Below are 23,539 nucleotides of genomic sequence, written 5' to 3'. Positions count from 1 at the left end.
GTATCAACTTTGTTTTTGATGTACATGCTTATGACTCCAGTCTGTATATTTTGAAATGATGGCTTATGATAGATGTATTCTAGAAAAAGAAGGTGTTGACCCAGATTTTGGCCAACTGACACGGAGTCAAAATACGCTTGACGTGGATGAATACGTTGAAAAGAATGTGATGACGAAAATAATAAGAACACAAGATTTTATAGTGGTTTGGCCCCAGGATCTGGTAATAACCTACGTCCACTTGAATTGTTATTGAAATAAGATTCAAAGGGGTGATCAAAGAACTGGGGTTCAATGAGTTTCACTAACCTCTGAAGAAGAAAATACAATTATTCTCGTGTAATCTCTCTCTAATCTCAAATGATCTTTTTTGCTCAAAAGAAAAGGATCCCCCTTCCCTGAGCCCTTTTCCTCTATTTATAAGCTCAGGGAAGATTTACATTGATTTGTTACAGATATTTTTCCTAAATAATCGGATACTCAAGAAATCATGGGAGATAATTTTAGATTCCATCATAACTGCCTAAGATTTCCTCCGCGTATAATGTGCATACGACCAGGCTGGTCGTATGAAGAAACCAATCGCATGATACTGGATGTCTTCTTGGTTGATAATTGAACACAGATTCTGCTAGGTGTCAGCCACGTGTAATTAATGCCTGCCATGTCATTCACTTCTGATTTTAGGGATAACATTTGCCCCCCAAGTTTGTTTAGTGCGACCAGCAGTAAAGAAACTTAAGGGAACAACTGTTCACATTCCCATGATGCCTGTCAGAATCCCTGTGCATTTTCGAAAACCGTGACATAATTATGTCTCATCAAGCCTTTTCAGTTTCCAAAAAGGCAATTTCACGGCTTATACACTTCCCCACGTTTCAAAAGTGGGAAGTGATGATTACTGCCTTTTGGCTATCCCTTCGATTCCTATAAGTAGGCTTTTCTTCCCCTTTAAGAAATTTTTACTCACCGTCTTTGCCAATATTTTCAAGAACTTGCACTAGAGTTCAGAGCTTCGAAAACCAGTTTGACGTCTAGCCGAAGGTCTTTCGGTTCGAGTTTTCATCTTCTTCCGAATCTCCATCTTCGCCCAGGTAAGAACTCCATTCTTTAAGCTCTCTTTTACGCCTTGCATGCCGTTTTTATGCTCTGCGACTTCTGTGTTCTTGAGTAGGGTTATAAGGGTTTTTTGGTATAAACCTCCTATTGCTTGGTAAAAGTGCATTTTTATGCTTTGTATAGGTTAAGACTATAGTTTGATAGTTAGGAACTCTGATTTGGGACTTTAGGTTGACGAAAGATTCAACCTTTAAGCAAGGTGAAAAAACTGAAATTTTTTCCCGCCTCTCAGGAGTCAAAAAAGTTCTCTTTTCAGAAAATAGTTTACTTTCCTTTTTGTTTTTATCCGTCTTTCAAACTACCCACGTTGAAGTTAGCGTAGGATTAGGATGCTGCTGGTTATTTAGGCATGAGCAGCGTTATCCCAATCTTCCACACTACTTCGCGGATTGTGTCTTATCTCCTCTATTGTCTGTTTGTAGTTCATATGCAAGAGCCTTGGGGGGGGGGGGGAGAAAGACCTATTGAAGAGGAACTCTTGGCCCAACTGCTCGAAGGCGAAGAGAATCCATACACACTGATTCCAGAAATCCTCTTTTCACGTCCTAACCCAAATCCTCCACCAATTCTCAATCAGAAAATGGCCAGAACAAAAACCAAAGCTAGAAAAAGACGCAACCTTAACTCTCCAAGTTAGCCTTTTGCTGATGCCCCCTCGACCAGTGGTCGAGGTGAATTCCCTCCTAAAACCGAAGTTCAGAGGTGTGCCCATCCTCGTCATGCCGACCAGCCGGCTGTCGAGTGGCACGTCATTTCCCCAAGTTTGGTGAAACTTTGCATGATCACCAACTATTTAAACAAATACAATCTGATGGGGGTGACCCTGGTCAGACCTTCCATCGACCAGCGAGCCAACCTGCCAGGAGTCTTATAGCACCTGGTCGAGGTACCATATCGAGGCGAGTGCCACCCTGCCTCTTCATTCATTCTTTCAAGGGGTGGCAAACTACTTTGGGGTGGCCCCTTTTCAAATCACCCCAAATGGGTATAGGATGTTGGCCGTGCTCTATATCCTTTACAAGCTCAAGAAATGGCCAGCTCCTTCTCCTCATGAGGTCAATTTTCTGTTCGACCTCAAGTCCAACCCCAACCAGGATGGTAGGAGGTTCTTTCATTTCTGCCACCAGGAGACCGGATGCACCTTTCTGTCCGACACCACTCATATCTCCAATGTGGGGAAGTACCATCAAGAGTACTTCCTTACGCCTGACATTGCCGCGGATAATCTGGCCTTCACTCGAGGAGGTAAAGAAAATAATAATCCTTGAACCAGTAGTTTCTGTACTTTAATTCATTCTTGTTGTAATACTTCGCTGTTCCATTGTGTTCCAGGTCCATGGTTACGCCCGACCCCCACTTCAGGAATGGATTCGAGAGCAGCACTCTTAGCCAGTATGTCAAATGCTGCTAAGAGTGTAAAGAACTTAATTAATGAGGCTAACCTTAGGTTGGCTGGCCTTTGGGGCTCCCAACCTGCGACTAACGAACCCGCGGCGGGTGGTGTCCATGCTGATGTGGAACCTGAGCGGGGACCCGAGCAGCAACCTCAGGCACCCCCTCCTCGGAGGAGGCCAACTGGGGTTACAATCAGGGAACCTGCTGTTCCCCACCGAGCAGCGAAATCATCGGTCCCTAGGGGCAAGGGGAAACAAAAGGTTGTTGAGCCTACCAAATCATCTGACGACTCGTCGAATGTAAACGGTACATCATTCTCGTTTTTAAATAATCTGCCAATTCCTTCTCATCTATTTGATGGGGATGGCAACTTTAGGAACGCCCCTTCTTTAAATTCAAATTTCTTCCAGGAACTAGGTAGTTCAATAGATAATGTTACGACCAGTAGGTGTAGCTTAGGTACCTTACTTTTGTAATCCTTCTACTCTAATCTCTATTTTTCCGCGAACCTTTAATCTCATTGTTTGAATTGTTTCTCTTTGTGCAGGTATGGACTCCGGGGACTTCTTTGACCATTACCAAGCTGCCGCTGACTCTTCTGTCCCGAAGAAGGACAGTAAAGGGCTCGAGGGGAAAGTAGCAAGACCCCTTCGAAGAAGGCCTGGACAAAAAATGCTCCCATCGACGCCCCTTCCAAGGAGGACTTACCACATCCACCTGCCCCCGAGCAGACGACCCCCACGCCCGTCAATCCTCAGCCTTCCTCAAAGGCTGCCGACAAAGAGACTTTGGACCACTTTTCCGAAGGCTCCCTGTCCAGCCACATAGTTGGCATGGCTAGGGAGAGAATATATCGGCTCTCGAAGCATAGACGTAGCCAGACCGCCATAAATGACACTGCCACTATGGACGTCGACCAAATCATCAACAGAGGGGTGAATGAGATAGCCAGCGTAAGTCATCTTTTGCTACTTCCTGGTTTACATTATACTTCTTTTCCTAACTTTATATAATTTTTTCTTCAGAGGTTGCTGTCTTTGACTGCTAGTTGGCGCCGTGCTAGAGCAATGGTTTCTCGAGATAAGAATTTCGACTCCAGGCTTGCCCAGGCTAAGCAAGCGGTCAAGGCTGATAACAACAGGCTGCTTGTGGAGAATCAGGAGTTGTCTAAGCTGAACGAACAACTTTGCGAGGACCAAGCCACTCTCACCCAAGAGCTTCAGGAGAGTCAAGGGGCCTTGAAGAAAGCCAACGAGGAGCGGAATAAATGGAGGGAAAGTGCTGTACTCAACGCCCAAGAGTGTAAACAACTCAAACTCGATTTGATCGCCAATAGGGATGAGGCGAAGAGGCGAGAGGGACGGGTGCAGGAACTTGAGGGGCGCATTCAGGAGCTTGAAGGGCGCATTCAGGAGCTCGAGGAGGACGGGCCAAAAATCTGAAGAAGTACAAGGAAGCCACCTTCCTCAGTTTCTACGATTTTTAGAAACACAACCGGGGGGCCAAAATTAACTACCTCTCCGAGAAGTTGCAAAGGACGCTAATGGCGCAGTGCACTACTCGGTTGGAGGCAGAGGAGAGAGCTAAGGGAAAGACCCCTGCTGCTGATGCTAAGGCTGATCCTCCGGCTGATAAGAACGCTCCTCATCTAGAAGACCCTCCTGCTCCCCAGTCATTCTCTTTTTATCTCACAGTTTTTATGACCCATGGGTTTATTTGTAAAGATAATTTAGTTTTTATTACTGTGAGGGCAGCTTTTTACTTACATTTGAACGATTACATCCGAGCAGTACTGCTCGCGGTGTAAAAGGTTTTTCCTTTTAATTACATATTTACATCAAACCACTAATGCTCGCGGTGTAAACGATTGCCTTACTGATATTATAATGTTTCTTTTATTATAATACCTGTTCGCATGACCAAAATTAGCATAGTACTTTGGTTTGATTTTACAAAACATAAATTTTGAAAAATGCTCTAAGTACCGTAGCATGCTTTCACTCATTTTGTTCATGCGTTTACATACCTTATGGTATGCTTTGCTATCGATGTACCTTATATGCCCCCCAAGTGATCGAGTAGCTTTAGGTCCTTGGTCACTTGCCCTGACCATGACCTGTTCGAACATTACTGCTCGTTATAAAATTCAACACTTGTAATACAGCAAAACAACACACGTAATGAACAAATACTTGTAAAAATAAATTTACATAGGTTGGCAAGAATGACTGGCTGCGCACAGTCCCTTATAATGTCGTATTAAAATGTACTGAACATGTCTGTACGAGGGATCTTAAAAAAGATCTTACACTTATAAGCGATTAGCCATACAACGTGGCTAACCCTTTTTCGAAACTTGTAAAAAGTAAGAATTAATACAAACCAATCCTTTAAAAAGGACTATTCATTGGTAGTACTTGCGCATGTGTTCTCCATTCCAGTAGCGTGGAACGAGATCTCCATTTAAGAGTGCAAGTTTGTAGGTGCCCGGGTGAAGGACTTCTTTGATCTGGTACAGTCCTTCCCAGTTTGGTCCGACTCCATCATCAATTGGCTATTCTGATCTTGGTCTTATGTAATTCGTCGATGTGAGGGCGGACCTAACTCGACTGACCACATGGCTTTATATCCGTATGTTAAGGAAAACGGAGTATGACCTGTCGTTGTTTGGTGAGAAGTTCTATAAGACCATAGGAATTCAGGTAGCTGTTCTAGCCACGCTTCTTTAGCGTCTTCAAGTCTTTTCTTCAGGGTGTACTTAAGCGTTTTATTCACTGCTTCGACCTGCCCATTCGCTTGTGGACGAGCAACTGAAGAATAGCTTTTGATAATCCCGTGTCTTTCAAAGAAGTCAGTGAACAGATCACTGTCAAATTGGGTGTCGTTGTCTAAGATGATTTTTCGAGGCAAACCATATCAGCATACAATGTTCTTGATGACAAAGTCAAGAACTTTCTTGGTCGTTATGGTAGCGAGTGGTTCAGCTTCGGCCCATTTGGTGAAGTAGTCAACTGCTACGACTGCATACTTCACTCCACCTTTCCCCGTTGGCAAGGATCCAATCAAGTCTATTCCCCATACTGCAAAAGGCCAAGGACTCTGTATCTATTTTAATTCATTTGGAGCTGCTCGTGGGATTTTGGAAAATCTTTGACACTTATCGCACTTCCGTACGTACTCCGCAGAGTCTTCGTTCATAGTTGGCCAGAAATAACCCTGCCTTAGAATCTTTTTCGCCAAACTTTGCCCCCCAGCATGATCTCCACAAAATCCTTCATGTACTTCCTTCATCAGTTCCTTTGCTTTCTCGGGCGTAATACATCTAAGCAGTGGCATGGAATATCCCCTTCGGTATAAAACACCATCGACCAGTATATATCTCGCGGCCTGCCTTTGAAGAGTTCTAGCTTTGTTCCTATCTGTCGGCAGTGTACCGCTAGTCAGATACTCCAAGTATGGCACCATCCATGTATCTTCCATCTGGATTTCCATGCTAGTCACATCTGTTCTTATGCTCGGCTTGCTCAATCTTTCTACTAGCACAATGTTCAAAGTGTCAGCATCTTTCGGGCTTGTGAGTATGGCTAAGGCATTTGCATTTGAATTTTGGTCTCGAGGTATCTGCTAGAGGGTATACTTCTGGAACTGTGCCAATAGATCTCTAGTTTTATTTAGGTAGGCTCCCATTTTGAGACCCCGTGCTTGATATTCCCCTAGAACTTGATTCACCACCAGCTGTGAATCGCTGTAAATATCGAGCACTTTTATATCCATGTCTTTTTTCCAATCGTAATCCAGCGAGGAGGGCCTCGTATTCTGCTTCGTTGTTCGAGGATACGAACTCAAACCTAATGGCGCAGTGAAATCGATGCCCTTCTGGTGTTATCAATATCACTCCTGCTCCCGCGTGAGATTCGTTTGATGACCGATCCGCAAACAACTTCCATGAGGGAGCTTGATCATGAGGCTCAGGCGCATTAGATTTTTCGCATTGCTCTTCGTCTAGGAGTTCGGTAAACTCTGCAATGAGATCGGCCAAGACTTGTCCATTTACTGCTGCTCGCGGTGAATACGTAATATCGAACTGCCCTAGTTCGACAGCCCATTTTAATAGACACCCAGCCGCTTCTGGTTTTTGGAGGACTTTCCGAAGGGGCTGGTCGGTTAAAACTGTAATAGGATGGGCTTGGAAGTAAGGATGTAGCTTCCTTGAGGCCAAGATTAAACAGTATGCTAACCTCTCGATGGGAGGATACCTCAGCTCTGCTCCGATTAGCCTCTTGCTTACATAGTAAACTACCTTTTGCACGCCTTCTTCTTCTCGTACTAGGACCGCACTAGCAGCAACTTCAGTGATCACCAAGTAAATGAACAAAGTTTCTCCTTCGATAGGTTTCAATAAAATAGGAGGCTGTGCCATATGGGCTTTCAAGGCCTGAAAAGCTTGCTCGTAGTCTCCTGTCCATTCAAATTTCTTGTTGCCCCTAAGTAGATTGAAGAAAGGGACACACTTATCCATTGATTTGGAAATAAATCTACTTAGGGCCGCAATTCTCCCAGTCAAACTTTGTACATCCTTGATCCTTTCTGGCGATTTCATATCGATCAGGGCTTTTATCTTGTCATGGTTGGCCTCAATTCCTCTTGAATTAACAATAAACCCCAAAAACTTCCCTGATCCAACTCAAAATGAACATTTGAGAGGATTTAGTTTCATCTGGTACTCGTTCAATACATCGAAACACTCTTGCAAATCCTTCACATGTCCTTCTACCTTTTTCGAATTTACTAGCATGTCGTCCACGTATACCTCCATGTTTACGCCAATAAACTCTTTAAACATGTGGTTAACTAGTCGCTGGTAAGTCGCACCTGCGTTTTTCAGTCCGAAGGGCATTACTTTATAACAGTATAATCCCGTATCGGTCCGGAAGCTGGTGTGATCCTTGTCAGGGGATGCATGTTGATCTGATTGTAGCCCGAATATGCATCCATGAAATAGAGGATCTCGTGTCCTGCAGTAGCATCGACCAACTGGTCGATCCTTGGGAGTGGGAAACAATCCTTCGGGCATGCTTTATTGGGGGATGTAAAATCCACATAGGTTTGCCACTTGCCGTTAGGCTTGGGAACCAGTACTGGATTGGAGATCCACGATGGATAGAACGCCACCCTGATGAACCCATTCTCCTTTAATCTCTCAACTTCTTCTTTTAAGGCTCTCGACCGATCCTTATCGAAAAGCCTTCTTTTCTGTTGCATGGGCAGAAAACTCTTGTCTATATTCAGGACATGGCTTATGACTACAGGATCTATCCCAGCCATGTCTTTGTGTGACCAGGCAAAGAATTCCAGGTTCTTCCGCAAAAATTCCACCAGTGCATGTTTCGTAGTGGGTTCTAAGTTTTTCCCGACCTTCACGACTCTGGTCGGATCCTTCTCGTTAAGTTGGACCTCTTCCAGGTCCTCGACGGGTCCAACATTTTCCTCAAAATCCCCAAAGCGAGGATCTAAATCTCTATCTACACTTTGGGCAACACCCTATTTGGTGACTCCTTCACCGGATTGGGCTTGTGTATCAATTGCCATCTGCAACCTCTCAGAGGGAGTGCTTTTTGACGTTCCCTTCTTCGCCTTCATGATTGAGGAGTTGTAGCATTCCCCGGCTTCCCTCTGGATTCCTAACATGCATCCTACCCCTGCGTCTGTCAGGAATTTTATGGCTAGGTGCCATATGGAGGTGACGTCCCGTAGGTCTACCAGTATGGGTCTTCCAATGACGGCATTGTATGCCGAGGGACAATCGACCACTATGAAAGTAGCGAGTAATGTCCTGGTAGCAGGCGATGTACCTGCTGTCACTGGAAGTCTGATTGACCCTGCGGGGGCGAGTCCCTCGCCAGAGAAGCCGTATATTTTTTGGTTGCAAGGCTCCAAGTCCTTAATGGACAACTTCATGCGTTCCAGAGAAGACTTGTACAGGATGTTCACTGAACTTCCTATATCGATTAACACTCTCTTCACCATCATATTGGCCATTTGGATGTCCACGACCAGACGATCGAAGTGTGGGAACTGGACATGCTGGGCATCGCTATCAGAGAAGGTTATCTCGCCCTCTTCTGATCGAGCTTTTTTCGGCGGGCGGTCCTCCACAACCATCATCTCGATGTCCTTGTCGTGGCGCAGGGTCCGAGCATATCATTCCCTGGCCTTGCCGCTGTTTCCCGCGAGGTGCGGGCCTCCGCAGATGGTTAATAGAGTGCTGTCTACGGGATCAGGCTGCAAAGGTGGCGAGCGTTGGCGTGTGGGTGCTTGCTCGTTGCCACCTGGTGCTTCTCGTTGGGAATTTCCCGAGGCCCGTACATATCTTCTGAAGTGTCCTTGTCTGATAAGGAACTCGATCTCATCCTTCAACTGGTTACATTCATTGGTGTCATGTCCGTAGTCGTTGTGATAACAACAGAACTTGGTAGTGTCTCTCCTCGAAATGTCCTTTTGAATGGGGGCAGGCTTCTTGTAAGGCACACTGGAACTCGTGGCCTGATATACCTATCCCCGAGACTCAATAAGGGCAGTATAGTTAATGAACCGAGGTTCATAACGATTTTCCTTGGTCCTTTTGTTGTCAGAGGTGGAAGGCTCGTTGTGTGGCCGTTTTCCACCATTCTTTCCATTGCCGTGGCCGTTCCCGTTGCCTTTTCCGTTGCCGTTGGGCTTGGACCCATTGGCGGCTTTGGCGGGCTCGGCTGTCTCTTTATCTTTGCCTGGGGGCTTTCCTTCATTGGCGATGGCGTCTTCGAGCGTGATGTAGCGATCAGCTCGATCTAAGAATTCCTGGGTAGTTCTAACCCCATGCTTTCTGAGGCTCTCCCAGAGAAGGGTATGGCGTATCTCGATCATCTGATTTGCCTTGGTAGGGTGCACGCGACCCGCATAGAACTGTCCGTAAAAATCTTTCACGAACATTTCCCAGGAAATTATACTTGCAGGAGGGAATTTAAAAAACCACTCCTGTGCAGCGTCAGAAAGTGTTGCAGGGAAGATCTTGCACCGAGCGTCTTTGGACACTTTCTGAATGTCCATTTGTATCTCAAACTTGTTGACATGAGATACCGGGTTACCATACACGTTAAAATTTGGAAGCGTAGGCATCTTAAACTTGCTAGGAGTTTCCGCCATGGCTATCCTCTGGATGAAAGGAGTACCTTTTCTCCTATCATGGTCGATATAAGATGTTCTTCCCCCGACCAGCTGCTGCACTGCCTGGTTGAGGGCATCTATCTGGACCTGCACGACACTAGGAATCGCCAGGGCCTCTGCTATTGGAGGGACGTACTCGTCATGCCGCTCACGGGGATCATTGAGTACATCTCTCAAGTACTCATCTCTCCTCTGCTGCTCGCTAGCTCTGAGCAGGTTGAAGACGTTATTTTGTCTGGGCTGCTCCCTAGCGTCCCGTCTGTTGGGCTGGTCATCCTGAGGTAGCTGGCTTCTGTCTCCACCTCTTTCTTCATTTCTCTGACCTGCACTCCCTCTGCCTGAGTCGGCCTCATTAAACCATGGCCATCTCTGAATCTTGATTGGCTATGGTAGGATCGAATGTTCCCTCGATTGCCCTCTCGGGCTGGAACCTCCCGAGCGTTAGAGGGTGGTCTGCATTGGTCGTTAGGTCCTCGTGCATTATCATGCCGTGGGGGGCCTTGGACTGCAGAGCCTAACTCTGAGTTCCTCCTATTACTAGGAGGATGCTGTCCTCTGTTCAGAAGTTTTGGCTCATCGCCCCTATGGCGTCTAGGACTACGAGGCTGCTGCCTGGTCCTATTCTGCCTCTGCTGTGGGGGATTGCCACAACCAGCTTGCGAGATAGGCTATGCTTCAGTATCCCTTGGTGGGAAATCTTCCTGAGGCACAGTCGGCTGCTCAGGCCTTTGTGGGCTCGAGGGTTGGATAGGCGAGCTAGGATTGGGACGGGTGGCCCATCCGTGGGTTGGTCAGGCTGCGAGGCATGTGCAGCCTGATTCCTAGCCAACTGTAGGGCTGCTTTGAGGGCTGACATGGCCTCCCTCTGACGGCGGTCCATCTCCGCCTGCCTTTCACTCAGCTCTAGGCGCTGCCGCTCAATTTCCTGCTGCTGCCGCGCCATGATTTCGGCGGCACTTTCCTGGCTGTCCCTCAAATTGGCCAGCTCTTCATGCAGTGCCCCTAGGGTACTCTTTAGCGTCGCGTCGTCCATTTCTTCCTCATCAAATTCCAAATGGGGCTCATCTTCAGCCACGTTTGGAGGAGGAGGAGGAGGCGGGTTATATGGTGCAGCGCCGACCGCCTGTCCAGTTTTCCTGGTAGTTTTCACCATTGGTTTTCTCAACGATGCTATATCAAGGCGGGTTAGGGATAACAGAAGGTTATTAGCAAATGGTTTTTGTCAACTACGACTTTCTAGCAGTCAGCAGGTTTTTAAAAAAAAAAATAATTATAGTAACAATGCTACTTTTTATCATATGGCGAAAATAATATTACAGCTAAAAAAATTGTAATGAATAAGATAAGACCATCACAAACTCAACCAGAGGTTAAGCATCTAATTGGGAACACAACAATGAAAAATTTCAAAAATAAATAAGTTACAGCAAGACCTCTCAATCTATCAACAAATCAGAAAAGAGAAAAGGTTATAAAGTCATTTACACTTTTAATCCAAACTGTATCCCAAAATTTCGGTTGCAGTTTTCATGTGCTACCGCTGTTGTATGGGTGTTTGGCCTGTCTAAAGTTACAACCAAATACACCAATCTCTATTCTAATCAGAAAATGACAAGGTCTTTGACCTATTTAGCCTTAAAGTTTCACTGTCATTAGTTTTTTTAATTTTTCATTGAGTTTCAAATATGAGTTATATATCATATAGTATTTTAAGGTTCACATTAACCGAATTAACTGTTATGTTATCCAAGTCAGCTTTGTACTTCATTTCATGCTACTTCACAAGGAAATGCTCCCAAGTAATTGGTACAATTAATTAGTATATCTTCACTGTTAGTTGGAAGATATGCAACTGTTGTTGACATGAACCAGGTTTTAACTAGAATTAGGCTAACATGATCTACATTTCTGCATAGCATGCACACATATCATCTATTTGCAATTAGACAGAGACACTTAGAGAGATCTGAATGAGTCATGATTGGGCCTGGTCTTAGTGGTTCCTTTCCAAAGTAAATCCTTTTTTTTTTTGGTAATTAAGACATCAATACCATTACATGCTAATAATGTAGTTACAGGTCATATAAAGCTTGATACAAGCAACAGAGGCTGCATGTATAATGTGTTAAATCAACTTCCTTCATGTTGATGCAGGGGGATTCCTGAGACATTCTATTTAACAGCTTTGTGCAGGACTCGAGCACATGCACAATTTAGATCCACCATATGCTCATAATGATGTCAAGCCTGGTAATGTCCTCATAACTCATGGGAAAGGACAACCACCACTAGCCATATTGATGGATTTTGGCAGTGCTCACCCTGCAAGGAGGCAGATTCAACCTCATTCTGAGGCACTACAATTGTAGGTATTTTTTTTTGTTCCACCAGTCGAACACACACACACACATGCAATGCATCAATTACCCTACTATGAATGACATTCATCCAATGCTGTGGTATTTGTATGAGGTCCGAGTTTATTTTTTCATAGTCTTAAGAGATAAAAAAATATTGAATTTTTTTAATTAATGGCATATTTGTGAAGACTTGACATGTGTTCGTGTTTTGAGGTTTTCTATCAAGTTTTTGCATTTTTTAGTTACTGTTTGGATAACCTCATTTAAAAATCTTATCAAATTACAAAATGTTTGAATTTTTAATTTGTACAATTTAAAAGTTCCTATTGTTAGAATATGCCAAAGTAATGGAGGAATGGACATAGATTTCATCTTTCATTAAATATTTCGTACTTGTATTGATGGTGGACTCATTACTTGCTGTGTAGAAATGGGCATCTGAGCATTGTTCAGCACCTTTTCGAGCTCCTGAGTTGTGGGATTGTCCAAGTAATGCAGATATCGATGAGAGATCTGATATTTGGTCATTAGTATGCACTTTATATGTGATAATGCGATAATGTTTTTCACCATGTGATTTAAGATTTATTGGTTTAAGTTTTCAGATCTTTGTCTCCTGAGAGCTAAAATATAATTTGATTACAGTGTTGAATGTTTTAAACTAATTTGTGGATTGTTAATACAATGTTGAATGCTTTTTACTTTTTGTTATTTGAAAATCAAGTTCATTTGATGATGCTAGTATATATTAGAAAGCTAATTGTAATTATATAAATAAAAAATAAAAATATAATAGAATAAATTAGTGTTATATAAATGAATATATAATGAGAATTTAAACTTATCTAAATATTAAAATAATACGAAAAATGTGTTATAATTTCTATTACAATAACACTTTTTATAAGTAAAGAATTTTGTTATGCAAACTTCATTATATAACACAAAAAATGTGTTATACTAAAGTGTAGTATAACACAAATTTATAAGTATTGAAATGTGTTATATAATCGACTATAAATAATATAATTAAACACTTATCTATTTATTAAACTAACAAAGAAAGTGTGTTATCGTTGACAGTATAATAACACATCTGTATAACAATGATAAAGTGTTATGTAAAGTACCCTGACCTACGATAACATAGTCGGTCTTAACACATCAAAAAGTGTTATGGTATGTTTTGATAACACATTTTTGGTGTTATTAAAAGAATTTTTTCTTGTAGTGAATCCTTAAATCATTAATAAACATGCATGTGACAAATGTCACGTTCTTAATTATTATATCTAAACATTAGGTTATAATAAATATCATTTCTAGGACTAGCTATATTAATCAAACCTTATGTTAAAATTAATACTTATAAACTATAGGTTAAACTTATAAAATTCATACCTCTTTATGCGAGTTTCCAACTAAATCCCGACTTGAACCAATAATCACGAATACAAAAATACTACAAGCTACTACTACTACTACTACTACTACTACTACTACTACTACTACTACTATCTAGCTAAGTAAAATTCCGAGACGCTACAATTCTCCCCTATTTAAAAGAATTTCGTCCCTGAAATTTACTTACCAGAACTTATCTGCGTATCAAACCTAGAAAATTGACCCCAAACAAACTCTCTATCGAGTTTACAACCATCAAACGCCCTATACAACATAGAAAAAAATATCACCAACATTACTCTATCATAAAACACACCAAAATTCATCAAAATTACAACATACCAACAATTGACATTTCTAAGCTAAGAACTCAAGCTTCCAACCACCAAATCCGAAAATCCTAAGCCCAAATCACAACCATACAGCAACACACCAAAGTTAACAAGAACAAAACTCATTTCAAAGCTTAGTGCACCGAAAACCTAGCTCTAAGCATTCAATCCCAATTTTAACACCTCAAACTTCCAAAATTAAAGAACAAATAAAGCACAAGGGGAACAAGGGAAAATAATTTATACCTTTTTTTTAGAATTTGAATTTCCTAGGTTAAAGGGGACTTGGCAGCAACTAATCCCACTCGAAAGCTTGCAAATTCACCAACTAGCTTCAAGAGATTTAAGGCTTTACCTTTCCTTAGCACCCAAAAATAAGTTCAAGAGAAAAATAAAGTGGAGAGGAAAACATGTAAGTGAGTTCCCAAGTGGTTCAGCCCCTTGCTCTAGTGTATAGGTCAAATGACCCCAATACCTGTACCAACAATTAAGCCCCAAGGAAATCTTCAAGGGTACCAAGGTCATTTTGTCACAAATCACACTAAACCTCAAATTAATACCCTAAACTCCCAATTAAATTACTAACCCTCCAAATACAATTATTTCTTCCAATAATGTTCCACTAACTCTTTTCCTAGGAAAATTACCAAAATACCCCTTAGTTCACCCCGAGAAGGGTATAAATCCTTGTTTTGAATTTTTCGCCAAATTTCTCTAAAGGATCGACTTGAGCCTCTCATCGCAAATATATCCGCATAATAATGTGGTTCCAATCATATAACACATAATTACAATTTATACCCTTAATAGGTCAAAATTACGAAAATGACATTTTCACAATTACATTTAATACACATAAGCATGCATAAATAGTTATATCTTAATATAACTCATATATTTCACATAATCATACATATATAAAATTAAATCTACATATGCTACGAAGCTGATTTGCTCGAGGCTCAAAACAATTCTCCCTAGTATTGTGGCGCAAAATCAAGGAGGGTTTGTTCATGGGCGATTCATAGCGCACAATATCATGATTTGCCAAGACTTAGTCTGTAATTATGGGAGGAAATCCTCAAAAGCCAGTTGTTTAATTAAACTAGACTTACAAAAGGCTTATGATACCATTGAGTGAAGTTTTATAGAAGAAGTGTTGTGTGGTTTTCATTTTCCTGAGCATTTCATTCAGCTGGTCATGACATGTATAAGAACACCTCAATTTCCACTTATGCTTAATGGGCCGATGCATGGATATTTTGAGGCTAAAAGAGGGTTGCGACAAGGGGATCCGATGTCACCTCTTATTTTTGTGCTGGGAATGGAATACCTCACAAGAATAATACAAAAAGTTGGCCAGAAATCTGAATTTGTTTTTCATAACAGATGTAAGGAGCTGAAGCTAAATCATCTAATTTTTGCTGATGATGTACTTCTGTTCTGCAATGGGGATTATAAGAGCATCTGTTATCTACTACAGGGCCTCAAATTATTTTCGCAAACATCAGGACTACAGCCTAATTCTTCGAAGTCTGCACTATTCTACAGTGGGATGAGCTCTAATGAGGTGCAGCGCATTCTGGAAGTATCAGGTTTTAGGAAGAGTGAGGTACCGTTCAATTATTTAGGTGTACCCATCTGTCCTAAGCGCATCTCTGCTAAGGAATGTACCTTGCTAGTGGATAAAATGACTACTAGGATCAGGTCTTGGAGCACAAGGAATATTTATTTTGCAGGGAGGGCAGTCTTGATTAACTCTGTTCTCCTCTCAATTCAGTCCTACTGGAGTCAAATTATGTTGCTGCCTAGGAAGGTGATTAAAGAGATTGAAGCTATATGCCGAGCATTCTTGTGGACAGGTAAACAGGTGATGGTTGGAGCAGGGCAAATAGCTTGGGATAGCCTGTGCAAGCCTAAAGTAGCAGGAGGTATAGGCATCAAGAAAATTTCTGAATGGAACAAAGCTGCTATGTTTAAATATGTATGGGCAGTAGCAGCCAAAGAAGACAATTTGTGGGTTAGATGGGTGCATAGTGTGTACATAAAAGGTGGAGTATGGTGGGATTACATTGCACCAGCTCATGGCGGCTGGTATTGGAGGAAGGTTGTAGCAGTTAAAGAGTAAATGAAGCCTCTTGTCAATACAGTTATGTTTACTCACAGGAAGTATAAGATTGCAAAGGGATACATACTTCTTAATTCAGTACATGATAGGGTTAATTGGAGCAAGGAGGTTTGGGGGAGATTGAATACCCCAAAGCACAGTTTCATGTTATGGTTAGCTATCCAAGACAGATTGAAGACTAAAGCAAGATTACATAGTTTCAATATTCTTCCGGAAGCTAAGTGTCAGTTTTGCAAAGTGGCAGATGAAACAATTACTCACCTTTTCTTTGACTGCCCATATTCTAGTGACTGTCTTCAACAGGTTAAGAACTGGGTCTGCTGGAGCATAACTGCGAGCCAACTACCTGGTATTGTGAGGGTGATTGGCAGAATGAAGGCAACAAGGTTCAGGAAAATGGTACTTTCAGTAATTATGGCTGCACTGGTGTACCATTTATGGAGGGTAAGAAATGAAAGTATTTGGTTATCCTCCCTTGATAATCCAACAAGCATTGTACAGAAGACTAAAGCAGCTAGTAAGATTAGAATCCAAAGTGTATGGCCAAAAAAAGTATCTGCTAAAGATCTTGAATGGTATACTGTATTATAAATAGAATATAACCAGTGTACAGCTAAAAGAAGTATGTTTGGGCCTTAATGGGTGCCATTTGCTTGTAAATTGGTTTTGAAAGTAATGAAATGCACTGCTGAGTTACCAAAAAAAATCTACATATATATATCCATTTACGCCCTCCTAGCATGTTAATCAAGGCACTACGCCCTATTAACGAATTCAGGTCGTTACACCTCCCAACAACTAAAAAACAATGAGAAATACTATCCAACCCATAACTTAGAGCTAGTAGTGGTTGTGCTCACGTTAAAGATTTGGAGACACTATCTCTATGGGATTTAATGCGACATATACACGAATCACAAGAGTTTGCAATATTTCTTCACCCAGAAGGAGTTAAACATGAGACAATGGATATGGTTAGAATTGTTTAACAAATATGATTGCGATATACTATACCACCTAGGCAAGGCTAATAAAGTAGGTGACACTTTGAATAGGCAGCCAATTGCTTATGTGATGACGGTGAAGGAAATACATCAAGAACTACAAACCGATATCTCCAACCTGGATTTGGAGATAGTAGTGGAAATATTAGAAAATCTATACATGCAACCCACAATCATGGAAGCAATCTAAGGGGGATGACTCGCAGATCCGAGGATCCAACGAATGGTGCATGAGACTACAAAAGATATGCGACTAGGATTTCACATCTTAGAAGATGGAGTGTTGGGCTTCAATGATAGAATATGTGTGCCTGATGATAATGATATCAAGAGGAAAATATTTTATGAGGCTCATATTACTCCTTATGCTATGCATCTAGGAACCACTAAGATGTATCAGGATCTCAAAAGATACTTTTGGGGGTTGGAATGAAGAGAGAAGTAGCGGAGTACGTGGTACACTGTTTGACATGCCAGCAAACCAAGGCAGAGCATCAGCGACCCGCATGGTTATTGCAGTCGCTAGGGATCTCTGAGTGGAAATGGGAAATGGTCACCATGGACTTTGTTACCGGGTTACCAAAAACTCCGAAAGGGCACGATGCAATCTGGGTTCATGGATATACTCACAATATCCACTCATTTCTTACCCATTAAGACAACAGATGGTTAAAATAAATAGACAGACTTGTACATCATGGAGTTATTGCGATTACATGGGATTCCCATCTCTATAGTGTCCAATCATGATAAGCGATTTACCTTCGTGTTCTAGAGAAGGATGCAAATGGGATTGGGAACTAAACTCAAGTTTAGTATTTCCTTCCATCCATAAACATATGGCCAAAGAAAATGAACGATTCAGACCTTGGAAGACATGTTGACAGCTTGCATGCTAGATTTTCAGTGTTTGTAGAGTGTAAAACTCCCATTAATTGAGTTCGCCTACAACAACAACTTTCATGACTCGATAAAGATGAATCCATATGAGCCACTACATGGAATAAAGTGCCTATCTTCAATTCTCTGGCATGGGGCCGGTGAGAGGAAATTCTTGTGATTAGAAAAGGTAGACCAAGCTACGGAGGACAATAGATCGATCTGTCAAAGGTTATAGACCTCTATAGATCGACAACATAACTATGCCGATCATCGACTGAGACCTTTACAATTTGAAGTTGGGGACAAGGTAATGTTAATGATATCTCCACTGAGAGAAACTATGAGGTTCTGGAAAAAGAGCAAGTTGAGCCCTAGGAATATAGGACCGTTTGAGGTTCTGGAATGCATTGGGAAGGCGGCTTACCAACTAGCCCTTCTGCCCGTGTTCTCTAGAGTTCACAATGTATTCCATGTGTCAACCTTAAGGAAGTACATGAATGACCCCACTTATGGGCTAAGTTACGATGAACTTAGCACAGATCCTCAACTAAGTTATGAGGAAAACTGGGTCGCGATTATGGATCGGAAAGACAAGGTGTTAAGGAACAAGACAATACCTTTGGTAAAGGTGCAGTGGCATAACCACGACATTGAAGAGGCAACCTAGGAGATGGAAGCCAAGATACAGGAGCGATATTCTCATCTGTTTTGAGTATTGGGGACGAAACTTTTATAAATTGTAGGTATTGTGACATCCCGAGTTTTGAACACTCGTTAGTAGCCGGTTCAAGCCGATGAATAATGTTATGGAATATTATTTTGATTATTTCGTGAATTTTATAGTCGTTATGATGATCTGGTAAATGGTTTAAGCTTATGTAAAGAAAAATTGGTCTCGGATCGAGGGGAAAACCCTAGTAGTGGAAAAATCTTTTATTTGGTAAAAAATGGAATACTGGGACATAAAGGTAAAAATGAGGAAGGAAAAAAAGGTCTTTTCCAAAGGAGGAGAGAGAGAGTGGTGGGCGGAAAGGCTAGGTCCTAGGGCTCTCATGAGCCTAGAACACATACCCTAGCGGAAGAGTAAGAGTAAGAGTCTTACCCCACTCACAAGTACAGACCTAATCATTTTCTCTCACAAAATTTCTTTTAAACACTCTCTCTTCCATTTTCTTCACCCAAACCCCAAACCCTGAGCTTTACAATCCTCCATTGCTGCAACTTTTTCTCCATAAGCAAACTACACTCATCCCTCCATTGAAGAAGGGAGAAGCTAAAGAGAAACCTTATCTAGTGTGAGTTTCAAAACCTCATTCATCTTCTCTTCCATTTTCCTCTTCAAACCTGAAACCCTAAGGGTTTATTATGCATGCATGTGATTTAATAGCCATGCATGACATTGATCTTATGTTCGAGGGTTCAAGGGAAGCTTGTACTAGTATAATCACAAAGGTTGAGCACTTTGGCAATCAAGTAAAAGTAAAGTAAGAGATCTTTGTAGTTTGCATGTCCTTGTCCCTCATCTAAGCCTTTCAACCCTAGTTCTTTCTTGAAAATATGGTTGTTGGACTTTGGGCCTCGGTTTGATAGTGTAGAGCACCAGGGAGAGTTTTGAGAAACTAAGGAAATACATCTCCAAGCTATAACTATCAAAAGGTAGAAGTTTTTGGAGCTTATTTTATGCTTAAGGTTGAGATTGTGTTATTTGATGATTTGCATGGATGCATGTGGTTAGGGTTATGCTAGAAATGCTTGCTGTTAAGTTTGTGTAAAAATGCATGCTCCAAAAATTCGTGGCCTGGATTCTAACAGGTAAGATCGCACTCTACTTCCTCTGTTTATGAAAATAAAGTGTTTAGTTGCATAGTTCTTTGTGAGTACTTGAGGTTAGACTTTGGAAAATCGTAAAAAGGTATTTTTAAACCCATGTTAAGCACTTTTTGGCATTGTGATGTAAATTTGGAAAATTTCTGGGCAGCATGGACTGCCCAGATTGTTTTGACTTTTGAACGGGTTTTACAAATCTAAAAGCTATGAAATTTGGTAGGATGTTATTTTAGACATGTATAAGGGTCACTATAAAATTTTAGAGGAAAATTTATTATGGTTTCAGAGATTTTTTTTTTAAAAAAAAAATTCCCTAAATTCTAGAAACAAAACTTCTAGGTAGCAAGCACTGCCTAGGTTGCTTCAAATATTTGAATGGGTTTTTTTACTCCAAAAATTATGAAATTTTGAAAGAAGCTAGTATAGACATGTATACATCTCCCTATAAAATTGTAGAAAAATTGTGCTACGGTGTAATTGAAATAAATTTTAAAATTTACCTTAAAATTGCAGGCACTGCCGACATTGCTTAAATTATTTGAATGGGTTTTTCCATCCCAAAAAAATATAGAATTTTGAAGGGAATTAGTTAAGAAGTTAATAAGGACCCCTGTAAAATTTAGAGAAAAGTGTGTCACAATTTAAGAGAAATGATTTTTCTAAGTTTGCCGTAAAAACTTAAAGTAGAAGTTTTGAATCTTAACGAAAAGTGATTTTTGGGAGGTTAGTTATCTTCACCTAAAACAAGTTTTGACGTAAGTCATTCACCTAGTTCCCGTCCTTATGACATAGAATACGTGAAGGATAGTTTAAGGGGTTTCGCCAAAAACTCAACTTATGGCAAAAGTTTAAAAATGACACTTTACCACTTTAAATTTAAAAAGTGGAAGTAAAGTTTTGAAAATGAAAAGAAATAGTTCCTTGCAAAGATAACTAAGGATTTGGAGGTTTAACCAATCCCCAAATCGGCTTAAGTTAATCAAAGTTGATTTTTATCATTTTATAATTTAAGGGTCCAATTGCCCTTCTTTTAAAATATAACATAAAATGAGATCCTAGGTTATGGATATATATGGTAAAAATGGGAGTTTAGGTTTTGTAAAACCTTTAAGAGAAAGGGGTAACATTGTCAGATATTTTAAGTGAAAGCGTCGGAGAGCGGTATTTTGCTAAATGATAGAAAACGGTAAACTTCAATAAGAGAGTGAAAAGTTGGTATTTTTCTATAGATAAGAGTTTCTTAAAGCTCTTTTTTCTAGAAACCAAAATACCAGCTATCGAATAAGAGAGTTCTTTATTTAAAGAATATTAAAATGCACAGCATGGAGAGCATGTTGAGGTGAGGCCGATTTTCTAATGAAAGAGGCTATAGTATAGATTCTCTAAGAATTTATTTCATGTAGCTATCGTAGAATATGAGCTATAAGAATATTTCATAGTTTAATAGGAGTACACTGTATTAATTATAATAACCTCAAAAAGGAAAACGAATAGCAGTGTTAAAGATCCAGCTGGGAACTAAGGACTTCAAGTAAGTTAGCGTTTTCCCTCTTGGCTATGACATAAATGTACTAGTGTATGTTGGTAGTAGTAGATTACACTAGTTTTGTTTTTTTCGTTAACACCAGGGTATGCTTAATACCTACTCTTCCAATGTTTTTGCATTCAGAGGCTAAATGGTAAATAGGTTCGAGTTGGAGTAAGAACCTTAGCCTAATATAGTCCAGGTTAGAGCCAGGACATAGTATGCTAAAGTCATGGTCAAAGCGAGGACATGGTAAAAACATAGTCCGGTTTGGAGCACGGACATAGTAAAAATGTAAGTCTAGGTCGGAGCCAGGACATGGTAAAAATATAGTCGGGTTGGAGCCAAGACATGGTAAAACCATGTAGTCTGGGTTGGAGGCAGGACAATGGTAATATAGTTTGGTTGGAGCCAGGTCATTAATGATGGAACCGGGTTGAGGCCCAGATCCCTTGGTTATAATTTAATTGCTTAGTCATGATGTGTGTTAAATATATCTTGAATATTGTGATAATCTTCTAAGTGTAGGATATTACAATACGAGTTATATATTGTATGTTCTGTGAATTTTCTGAGTGCAGATTATTGTGTTATGTGTGAACTTGGTTGTTAGAAACAGCCAAAGTTATTATTCAGATATGGTTATCTATATTAAATGTTCAGGGAATTTTTTGAATTTATGTTACATAACAAATTGGTTGTTGAGTGAAACCAAAGTGTTGATATTTGTTATGTTTATTACCTTCAAAATTGTATGGCAGGGTTGGGTCTTATCCCACACCGGCAAAATTGTATTGTAGGATCGACCGGTTGCTAGGTTTTAGAATAATTGTGTGTGTAAGGCTATTCTTACTAAGTGTTGTCACTTACATAGTTATTCATGTTGTAGGTAAGTACAAATGCAAATTGGTGTCGGAGTATGCATGCAGATATGTACATGTGACCCGACCTAGGGAGGTTTTTGATGGAACACCATTTTGAAAAGAAAAATCTAGGAGCTTGTTATTTCTTTTGTGGCATTTGTTTTGCTATAACTCCATGGAAGAATAGTTGTAATTTTGTTTGCTAAAGTAAAAGTGTGTGCACATAGTCTTTTCATAAAAAAAAAATTATATGGATTTTCGGTACAATGATTTGAAGTAAAAGTTTAAATTTTCGCATGTTTTTGGTGTTGTATTCATTGGGTCGTTACAGAGATGGGACTAAAATATTGTTTTACCCCTCATTGTATTTTATCCTTAAAACACTTAGTTCCTTATAAATGATATTTCAGTAAACTAATATTAATTACTAAAATGAGATCTCTATCATTTTGCACCTCGAACCAAATTAAAAGGAGACCATCATTTTACTTCTTCATCAATAGCTATAGATGTTCATATCTATGATTAGCACTCCCACTCAATTATACTACCGTGTTCCCAAGATGTAAGTATGGGCTAGTCTGAGGGTAAGCAGGTAACGAACAAGTCAAAGAACTCAAATAATACAATCAGTTAGAATACTAGCCACTCAGAATTGAGATTGAATTGACCTATGGTCAACTATATGATATGCTTAGAATAGATAATAACAGTATGTTTACTTATCTTATCTACTGTCAATATCGGTCCAGTTCGATGTAACAAATACATCTGATCTTATCTACTTTGCTAATGTTATGGAAATAACATACATTACTAGAAATATAGGCTTTTACTTCGGTTTTTATAGTGAGCATACAAAAAAACTGAAGTAAAAACCTTTTCAAACTCTTTTACTTCGCTTTTGAAATTGGCGCTCTGAAAAAAATTACATACTACTTCGCTTTTTAAAAAAAACGAAGTAAAAAAATCATAGTGAAGAGGGTCGTGTTTGGTTGCACAAGCCCGAGTATTATGTTTAGAGATAATAAAAATGCAAAAAAATGGCCGAGCCAAACGCGACCCTTGTGCACATTTAACTTCGGTTTTTAGGTAAAAACCGAAGTAGAAAGTGCACTTTCCACTTCGGTTTTTACCTAAAAACCAAAGTTAAATGTGCACAACTATTATACACTTATGGACCTTTAACTTCGGTTTTTAGGTAAAAGCCGAAGTGGAAAGTCCACTTTCTACTTTGATTTTTACCTAAAAACCGAAGTAAAAAGGTTTTATAACCCTTTTCATCTACCCGAACGGTCATCTCTCTTAAACCCTCCTCTCTCCTCTGTGCAAAAAACCCCCAAAAACCTCCATTAACAACCGTGAGCCAACACCCATTTTCATTCTCCAAAGCCTTTTTTTTTGTTTTTTCTTTATTTCTTGCTACATTTCTACACTATAAACCGAAATATAGTCCAAAAATCTGTTATTTTTTTTTTGTTTTTTAGAGAAAAAAAA

The 23,539-nt window shown here is 40.4% G+C and overlaps 2 protein-coding genes across 2 annotated transcripts; both read left to right on the top strand.

Annotated features, from left to right (window-relative positions):
• Positions 1–4,057: 4,057 nt before the first annotated feature.
• LOC133823927 (uncharacterized) lies at positions 4,058–15,941 on the top strand. Its single transcript, XM_062256780.1, has 3 exons — positions 4,058–4,207; positions 11,901–12,082; positions 15,203–15,941. The coding sequence occupies exons 1-3, from the start codon at positions 4,058–4,060 to the stop codon at positions 15,939–15,941; spliced, it is 1,071 nt and encodes a 356-aa protein (XP_062112764.1).
• LOC133823926 (uncharacterized) lies at positions 15,942–16,532 on the top strand. The gene has a single exon (XM_062256779.1). The coding sequence runs from the start codon at positions 15,942–15,944 to the stop codon at positions 16,530–16,532; it is 591 nt and encodes a 196-aa protein (XP_062112763.1).
• Positions 16,533–23,539: the final 7,007 nt, after the last annotated feature.

Source organism: Humulus lupulus, chromosome 3 (assembly GCF_963169125.1).
Source record: "Humulus lupulus chromosome 3, drHumLupu1.1, whole genome shotgun sequence".
NCBI lineage: Eukaryota > Viridiplantae > Streptophyta > Magnoliopsida > Rosales > Cannabaceae > Humulus > Humulus lupulus.
The sequence above is the reverse complement of the archived record's forward strand: the minus strand, read 5'-3'. Positions and strand labels throughout refer to the sequence as shown.

What these genes read in the sequence shown, in the direction of transcription:
- LOC133823927 (XM_062256780.1), top strand. Translation starts at nt 4,058, where the DNA reads ATGGCGCAGTGCACTACTCGGTTGGAGGCAGAGGAGAGAGCTAAGGGA. An exon ending in CATTCTCTTTTTATCTCACA is followed by an intron (nt 4,208 to 11,900) that starts GTTTTTATGACC and finishes TCTATTTAACAG; the next exon opens with CTTTGTGCAGGACTCGAGCA. An exon ending in CATTCTGAGGCACTACAATT is followed by an intron (nt 12,083 to 15,202) that starts GTAGGTATTTTT and finishes TTTTCATAACAG; the next exon opens with ATGTAAGGAGCTGAAGCTAA.
- LOC133823926 (XM_062256779.1), top strand. Translation starts at nt 15,942, where the DNA reads ATGAAGCCTCTTGTCAATACAGTTATGTTTACTCACAGGAAGTATAAG.